This window comes from Tursiops truncatus, chromosome 2, assembly GCF_011762595.2.
Source record: "Tursiops truncatus isolate mTurTru1 chromosome 2, mTurTru1.mat.Y, whole genome shotgun sequence".
In the NCBI taxonomy this organism is placed as follows: domain Eukaryota; kingdom Metazoa; phylum Chordata; class Mammalia; order Artiodactyla; family Delphinidae; genus Tursiops; species Tursiops truncatus.
The window spans coordinates 25,574,405-25,583,250 of NC_047035.1; the positions used below are offsets into that span (position 1 = coordinate 25,574,405).

Sequence of the window (8,846 nt, forward strand, 5' to 3'; positions counted from 1 at the left end):
AGTGGTTTGGACTTGAGCACTGGCTCTGCCGTTATGGTCCTTGTTCCAAATTCCAACTCTGCTAAATTATCTGTTGTAGGGTCTGGGATATGCGTTAAGAAATCCAAGGACTAGGTTCTTGTAAAACAGAAATAATGCTAGTATCTGTTTCATAGGGGCTAAATTATGGGGGCTAAATAAGCTACTGTAAGGGAACTGCTTAGTACAGTGTCTGGTACATAGTCACCGCTCAATAAACAGAAGCTCAGTGAGCAGAAACCCAAAGCCCACAGTTCCCCTTGGTCACAGGGTGGGGAATCTCTTTCTACGCCTCAAACCAGCACCTGGTTGATCACCTCTTCTTGGAAGACGATAAGAGGCCATGCAGAGTGGGAAGCCCAGGATGCCACCTGGACCAGCGATAAAGTTTCTTGGTACCGTTCACCCCAGGGAAACTCCACCCCACATTTCCCTCAGTGAGGGGAAGAGACCCGTTTTGCTAGTCTGCAGTATGAAAGGACATGAGCTCAGGAATGCCTGCTGGTGAGAAGTAGGCTCTTTTCAGGCCTCTTAATTACATACACTTATGCAGAACGGAGATAAAACCCCTCCGTTGGTTTTTTTTGTTCAAAACTTTCAAGGGAACTCTTAATACCAGCCACCCCGTCAACACAGGTTCCAGACATGCACGATTTTTAAATTACGTTTATTTAGCGTATGTACACATAAAAGAGAAATCACCCTCTGTTCCCACCCAGCAGAAAACATGCACAAACCCAAGGTATACATGAAGGGAAGGGGCCCCGGCCCCAAGTTAGTGGTTGGGATGGTGCAATCCTGTAAGTCACAAGCCCCAGTCAGGAGAGGGCTGGACTGAAGTGTTCGGCGGGCTGTACCCTCTGCTGCTATTCCTAAAATAAGCGTGCGCCGTAGCCAAAGGTCTGTTTGATGCCCTCAAAGTAGTACCGCTGCCAGCCCTGCCGTGTCCTCTCCTCCTCAGGGGCAGGGATGCCTCGGCCTTCCATACACAGCTCAGTCTCTCCATTCTTGTCAATGAAGGTCAAGGTGATGGTGGCAAAGTGCCCTGGGGAAAGGCAAAGGGGAAGGAGGTTTCAGATCCAGGGTTTCCATGTGGGTCTGAGGCTAAGGGGAAAAGAAAAAGTTCTGGGGGCAATGGCAATAAATACATATGCTTACTTACCTTCTGGCCAAGATTTAAACCTCCACTTCATCACAATATGTTTCTCAGGGATCTAAAATAATCAAAGAGGTCACCTATACTATAGACTGCAACGTATCCAATCCTAGCAAGTTATCACCCATCTGCCTTTCATATGGAGCCCACCATCTGCAGCTGTACTACTGATGAGGACAAAGTGGACCAGAGTTGGTAGCTCCTGCACTGACATCAGCCACAGCCTCTCCTCTTACTCCTAAGTTGGGTCCAGTCACCTGTGCCCACGTGAAATCTCAGTGCCACAAACGGAAAGCCGTAAGCCACCAATGTATCTAACCTCTCTTCCATGTTTGATTTTTCCAGGAAGAAGCAATTTTACCCCACTAAAGAAAAATTTATATGAAAGCAAGAGAATCCAATTGTAGCATTCTTTTGAAAAACAAAATGAGGTTTTACTAACCAAAGAGATTACAGCCTTACATTTTATCTACAGAGCTGAAAAAGAAAAGGAGGAAATGTTATTCTTCTGACCAGACAAAAGCTATATCCTGGCAAGCACGTACTCACCAGATCAGTGAATTCTCCAGAGACATTGCCATCTACCAGGTGAAACTTGCCACCTTTGTCTGCTTCTAACATTGCAGGAGCATGGGTAAAGGCCTGAACAAGCTGCAGAGCAAAAGGAGGTAAGAAGATGCATGGCTCTCAGTGGGACCCAGGAGAAATGCCAGCTGACACCTGTATGCCTCAGCTCTCACTTCCAAAGACACTACTCTGCCCAAGAACCAGGTTTAGGCTCTTTTCTGTTCCACTAGAGACCAGGCTTCGACTCAAGTAACTCTTTCTGAACCTAGGATGCCATTATTTCGAATCCATTTACTTTTCTAACAAGAATGATTCCAGTGGTTCCCACTTACATGACCCAAAACTAGCATAAAAGAGAAAAAAGAAGACGAATCCACTTTGATGAGTGGGTTGAACAAAAGAGTTTTCCCTTTGCCTCTGAGTGTACAAGGAAAGCTTCACGGTTCCACTCAGCACTTCCTCCGCACAATGCGGGGATGTGCCCACAACTCCAGTCACTCGGGACGGCAGATGCCAGGAGCTGGAAGGACAAGACTATACTTACCTCCTGAGTGGTAAAAACTCTATAGAGCTCCTCTGGTGATGTCAGGAAGGTTTCTCTAAGGGTGATCTTACAAGTGGGGATTTTGACACCAACAGGTCTTGCCTGGGTTTTTGAAGGAGCAGACTTAGCCTGTGGAAGTGGCAGTGAAATTGTCAGTTTAGAGTAATGGTGAAACCTCAATTAACAGGTCTTCAGGGATAGCCCTGCTATTCATTCTCACAAACTTTTTCACCTCCAAGGCTAATTGTTCCAGAGAGTTAGAGGAAATTTATGTGCATGGGCACTTCAGTCAGAAGGAGAACTTTCCCAGAAAATCATCAATGCCACTCTAGGTGAAAGAAGAGTGACACTCATTTAAAAGCCCACTGCTGAAGGGCACACCAAATCATAAGGTACTTCTGAAGAGCCCCACGTGATTCTCAAGCAGAATTTCTATGCTTAAATAGCTGGAAGCAGCACCCCCAGAATATCCTTCAGTGTGCTGACAAGAGGGCAACAGGGCTGAAAACCAAGTGCTGAACCCAAACCACACAAGTTCCATCTCCAGAAAAAATATTTGCTCACCCTGCAAATGCAGCGAAATCGATCAGTCTCCTGTTAGGTGAAGTTAGTGATCTAAGTAACCCCTGATACCTTGATGACACCTTTAGTATCAAAGTATGAAATGTAGACATAATACTTAAGATGCATATAGGTGAAGACCACCCTGCGTTCATAACCTCCTCACTGGGGCTAAATGCAACAGTCGGACTCTGAAGTCCCTGATGGCTTCCATTTGCTCTAAGGGGTCTGTTATAAATGAATAAACACCAGGTTAAAGATGGGGAGACAGACAACTACACTCTGTGGACTCTCTACAAAGCACCAGCTCTGGGTCAGAGGTTAGGGTGGGAGAGAAAGAGCTGATATAGAGACTTATGAAGGAGGCAGTGCCTTAACTTCCTTTCCAGACAGCCTCCCGCCCCAGCACATGGGGACACCGGTTACCTTGTGCTCCTCAGTTTTCAGTGCTGGCTGCCCGGCTGGGTCTACTGACTCTCCATTCATTGTAGGCAAGATCATACCCTGCGTGAACTCTGAAAAGATAAAATCCCAGCTCTTGGAAGTTATTTCTTAGTAGCTGAGACTCAGGGTTTCATTGTAGTTTGACAAACATGGCCATCTTAACTCAGATGGAGGTCACGACAAGGGAGGGAAGAGTAATCCACTTTAGCGTCTTTAACTTTGATCTATGCCAGACAGGTATCTGAGTGTATGCTACAGAACACAGTATGTTCACTGGGATTATTTTAAACCCGACTCAATTAGAAGCATCACGACTTGTTAAGCATACGTGAGGTCTACTGTGGATGGCAGCCAATGAGCGCAGTGGCACTTCCAAAGACTTCAAGAGTGTGCCAAGATCCCCACAGCTGCAATTTAGTCCCCTTTCTCCACTCTGCCTTGCCTCTGTAGGACAGCCGCAACCAGTTATGGCATCAGAGCACTGGTTCCCACCAAAGAAGGTTTCCACCTCTATACCGGTTCCCTCTGATGATCATCTGTACTCCGACGCCAAGATCAGAACACACTGGCAGAACTAGAATTCTAGGGGACAGCTGAGCTGACTACTATTCACATAACCCTCTGAATGTCCCTGGAGAATGTGCATCAAAAATGGTGCAGGACACTATGCTCACGTGGTGAGTCTGGGGCTGCCAACTCTTTAGATCAGCAAGTCTAACAGAAATACAATCTCAACCTCAAATGTAATATTAAATTTTCTAGTAGCCACACTAAAGCGTTACAACAAACAGATGAAATTAATTTTAACGATATACTTAACCTAATATATCCTAACTACCATTTCAATATGTTATCAGTATCAAAAAATTATTGAGACGTTTTACTTTTCTTTTAAATACTAAGTCTTCAAAATCCATAGCGTTTTTTGTACTCGCAGCACATCTCAACTTGGACTAGCCACCTTTCAAGTGCTCAACAGCCGACACATTAGACAACATGTCTCTAGATCTTTCCCTTACTTAAGGTTTATAGACTGATTTTTAGATGAAATAAGCCTCCTCCCCCCAAATTTTTATCCATTTGCCAAAGAAAGACCTGTCAAGCCCCTTAATTAGCATCTGACTGGTGGAAAACTATCTTCTCAAGGCACTCGCAAGTACTCAAGGGATACCTGTTTTGAGGGTGCTGATGTAAATTCCCATTGCTTCTCTTAGAAGTTTCACCCCTTCTTCCTTCATTAAGCCCACGAGATTTGTGTCAGGCTCATCCTTGGCAAGGCTCACACTAATCTGAGTGAAAGACCAGAAGTAGGTGGTAAATAACTTGAGAGGCACCCACATTGTGGAATGTCAGTGCTGAGCAATCAGATAACTGCTAACATTTCCAAAGGAAATGAGGGTTGAGGTTTTTGTACAATCCCCATGAGTGCTGCTTCTCGAGGTCTCTCTGCCAAGACAAAGGTGGCTAATGTTAGAACCCACACTACTCACTAAAGCAAAGTAATTAAATAAGCACAAGCTGCTCTGGGAGCTCCCGATGGCACCAAAGACCCAGAGAATCATCTGCAGACTGGGGTTCTGAATGCTGGGGCCAAGCCTGGCCTGTCATGTTGAATGACAGGTCATTTTTCTCATCTGAGAATAAGAGGATGTGGAAGACTCAGACAGATGAGGAAACAGAAAGCACAAACCTCCACTTCATCCACGCTATTTTCATCAGACAAATTGGGGATCTCCACATGGCCCTTGTACTGCACCCCAGACTTAGAGGTACCTGTCAAAAGTAATGCAATGTTATCAGTCTCCTTCTCTTCTCTCCTCCTCTTCTGCTCTGGAGTGCTAACTACTATTCTGCTTACGCTTCTTTTGGACAACTGAACTGACCTTCTTTATTCTGAGAGAATGCCATGCCAGATGCAGCCACTGCCCCCCACCCTGAAATGTCCTTCCCCATCAGATTTCTTGAGGCTGTGCTATTACAGTGTGGGACCAAGAATCATGTGAATTTGGCACCAGCATGAACTCTGCTAAGGAGGACTTGGTTCAGAGTCAATACAGACAGCTCTGCTAGAACGCTTGTCTGGAAAATACAAATTTGTTCCAATACTATTGATATATTAAGGGACGATTTGATCATAACATGAATTTCATGTTTGCTTATATGTGATTTCATCCTTGAGAAACACTAGGTGAACCCAAAGAAACCCAAACCCAGCTGAATGGAGCTGTATAGGAATACGCGAAATACACATCTCAAACATCTGTCTGCCAGTGACTTCAGCTCACAGTGTGTTAGGAGCCACGCCATCCACCAATGGTGTTATAACGCTCCTTCTCTTTTCAGGTGACTCCCCTTCCACCACCTCACAAAAGCCCACATGCCCCAAGGCTTCTGACGCCCACTTTCACAAGCAAACTTCAGGTCTTTGTCAAGGTAAAGCATCATATTTATCATGTTATTTATGTATTTCTTATGATTTAACATGTGTAAACTGTGCCATCAATTTTTACATTCCTAAATTTAAAGAAAATCACTGATAAAACTTTTGAGTATAGTGTCACGTCCCTAACCCCATCTTCCCTACAAGCCCTGTGGTTTTTGTTGAGAGACTCTGCATAGTGTGGTGATTTTTAGCAACACATGTGTCACGTTATAGCAGAACTAACTGTATTTCAAAGTTAACTCACACAACACTTATTTATCTTTACTTCTCTAGGCCTCAGTTTCTCAATCTATAAAAAGGAGACTGGGCAAGATGATACCTAAGGTTCCTTCCAGACTGCTGTGCTTTAGTAGTTTAAAAAACAAAAAAAGACGATAAACACATTTCCCCTCTTTATTAGCATTCACTTGAGAAATGTTTATTGAAACAAAAATTTATTTCATGCTTTGCCCCATACATGTACCCTTTTAACTTTACTGTCTTTTAAAATTCAGCCTCCCAACAGTCAGGACCATCTAACCATGGGCCCAATTCTATGTTAATAAATTGAATTTATTAATAAATTGAATTGGGTCAGAATAAAACTGACCCAAGTTATAATCACATGCAAGCTTCATTACCACAGCACTCTGAACTGTTAGGGTCACACTGGAGAGAGTTAAAAAAAATTTTAAAAAAGAAAGAAAACCAAAAAACTCCCCCTCCCCACTTTAAAATCATCCAAGAGGCAGAAATAGCTAGTCTGAGAAATGTCACATTGTATGTCCCAACACAGACCAGGTCCAAAGATTCAGCAGCTCAGCTGCTTCATCACTGGGGACTTGTGAGACTCTGAGAGAGGAAACCCATTAATAGTGTCCCACAGTGGCAGAAGAATTTCAGCATCCAATACTGTTTTCAATAGGACTCCAAAACAGCATTATCTCCCTTGAAAAAAGTTCATAACCTCTCAAAAACTGTTCTCCCCGGCTCCTGAACAGGTCAATCAAAACGCGGTTAACCTCTGTCCTGAAAGCCAAGCATAGACTTACCTGTCCAGTTTAGTTTGATGCTCCACTCATAAAAGAAGATAAGTTTGCCTTTGCGATTGTTAATAGATGCCTCTCCATCAAGCTTATTCACTTCTGTCACCTCGCACTTGCCTTCCTCATTTTGCACATGCACTGCCAGGAACAGTGTTTTCAGCTTATCTGTGGACCAATTCGAAGCATCTCTCTCTGTCCTGCAAAACAGAAACAAAGCTATGGACCAGCAGCCAAATGAAGGATACAACTGCTCGCTTTATGCAAGAGCATCCAAGGCTAAAGGAGGCTGGAAAAGAACACAAAACCCTCAGCCCCACTCCAGCATGTCCACAAACGTGTTACTCCTTATTGACAGTATGGGACTCCTAAAAGGAAGACCAGGAGTCTCATATGTCAATAAGGACAACTGCTGTAATAGAGTGGTTTCAAACTAAATGGAAAATTCTGCTTTCCTTTCTCAGCATGATGGTGCTGGGGTCAGCATTAGACGCTTTAACGTGGCGCCCCCGCCTGACCAAGTGGAAAACTGTGCACATCTTGCTGAAGTCAGGAGCACACAACGGGGCCAACAGAATGCAGTATTGAGCTAAAAGGTCCAGTAACGAATAAACCAATAATCTTGATCTCATTAGCACAGTGTTTTGACCTGTCAAATTCAGGCTATGCTATAAAGGCTCTACACATTCTATGCCCTCTAAATGGCCATGAAAACAATGTAAGTCCAGCACTTCAAAACAAACAAAAATTAAGTCAAACACTGTGTTAAGAGGAAAGGAGGCAGGCTGAGATATAGAGAAGAAAAACTATCTACCTCCCCATTTTCTAACTAGTAGAGAAAACAACAGTAAAAAGAGCTGCAACAAAGTAAAAATACAGTAAAGACAGTATGAACAAAGTTCACTGGACTCAAAAGATAAGACATTACTTGTAGAGGATTTCATGAAGGACAGCAGACTTTTAAGAGTGGTTGGGTTATAAACCATGATTGCCCGGCAACCAGGGGCAGTCCCTGGAGCTACAATACAACTAACTTAATAGTTCCGGGTGACAGGCCACGGCGCCTTCTGGGCTCTGGGCACCGGCAGAACACGTTCTAAACCTTAGCCTTCTGGAGTGAGGCAGCAGTCCCCTATGACTGACTTTTAATTCCACCCGTAAGCCGGAAAATAGGAATTCCAACCCTCCCGAGACTAACACTGCAGTCTCCCAACACAATCCACGGCGGTTTGGGTCTCACTGACTCCTGCGGCCACGAGTGGGAAGCATCTCCCCGCTCAGGCTGAATGCAGCAGCCAAGGGGTTCTGTTCTCATATCTGAAACCCCTCGTCTGGGGCGCAGCCCTCCATGTCGTCCCCCCGCCTCCCCCGCCAATGAAACGGAGGCCGGAGGGTGGAAGGACCTGGGACTACGGACCCCTGTTAACAGGAAGGACCCACACCCATCTCCGGGCAGGAAAGGCTGCCTCGGCCCCAGCTTTGTCCCGGCCGAGGTTCCAGGAACCCTGCAACCCTGGCCCGGCCGGAGCGCTCCCGCGGCCTGGCCCGCTGGCCCTCACCAGTGCCAGTTGTTGACGTTGGTGGCGTCCGCCCGCTCCTCCACGATCCAGCGTGGGTCGCCCTCACCCCACTTGGCCATCGGCTCTCCGGTCGCGCCGCCACCAGCTCCCGAGCAGCCACAGCCACAGCCTCAGGACCGCGCGGACCCAGCCGCCCGGCAGCGCCTGGAAACTACTAGAAGCGGCCGCAGAACCTCCTGGCTTGCTTTTCCCTCCACCTCCCCGCCCCCGCCCCCTCCCCGCCTCAACTTCCGGCTCCTCCTCCCTCCCACCAGGTGCTTCCGTTCCGCCTCGCCGGACCTTAACTTCTGTCTGTTCTAGGGATCCTTCAAACTCCTTCGGGTTATCGCCTAAAAGACACGAAATGCTACCGCTCACACGGTCATTCCTCACCCGTGGAGACACAAAGGACACTTCTCATTGTTTCCCTGAACCCTTAATCGGCCATGCTAAGCCTCATGGGAGTTGTAGTCTTGTTGACTGACCCGCAGGATAACCGCGGAAAATGTAGAGGAAAGGACTTAGGCACGGT

General features: G+C 46.0%; 1 protein-coding gene across 2 annotated transcripts; it reads right to left on the reverse strand.

The window, feature by feature from the left end:
• Nucleotides 1–666: 666 nt before the first annotated feature.
• Nucleotides 667–8,537, reverse strand: AHSA1 (activator of HSP90 ATPase activity 1). Of its 2 annotated transcripts, XM_004313568.4 has the most exons (9): nt 8,315–8,536; nt 6,765–6,955; nt 4,981–5,063; nt 4,462–4,579; nt 3,273–3,361; nt 2,286–2,414; nt 1,724–1,825; nt 1,181–1,232; nt 667–1,063 (listed from the first exon to the last, which is right to left on the reverse strand). In XM_004313568.4, the coding sequence occupies exons 1-9, from the start codon at nt 8,392–8,394 to the stop codon at nt 891–893; spliced, it is 1,017 nt and encodes a 338-aa protein (XP_004313616.1). In that variant the 5' UTR covers nt 8,395–8,536; the 3' UTR covers nt 667–890. The 2 variants fall into 2 exon arrangements, with proteins under 2 accessions (XP_004313616.1, XP_019775749.1); XM_019920190.2 differs by lacking the exon at nt 1,724–1,825 and having other exon boundaries at nt 8,315–8,537.
• Nucleotides 8,538–8,846: the final 309 nt, after the last annotated feature.

Coding starts and splice junctions, on each gene's coding strand:
- AHSA1 (XM_004313568.4), bottom strand. CDS start 8,394: ATGGCCAAGTGGGGTGAGGGCGACCCACGCTGGATCGTGGAGGAGCGG. Junction 5,064..6,764: donor CATCAAACTAAACTGGACAG/GTAAGTCTATGC, acceptor TACTTTTGACAG/GTACCTCTAAGTCTGGGGTG. Junction 3,362..4,461: donor CATCAGCACCCTCAAAACAG/GTATCCCTTGAG, acceptor TTATCTTTTCAG/AGTTCACGCAGGGTATGATC.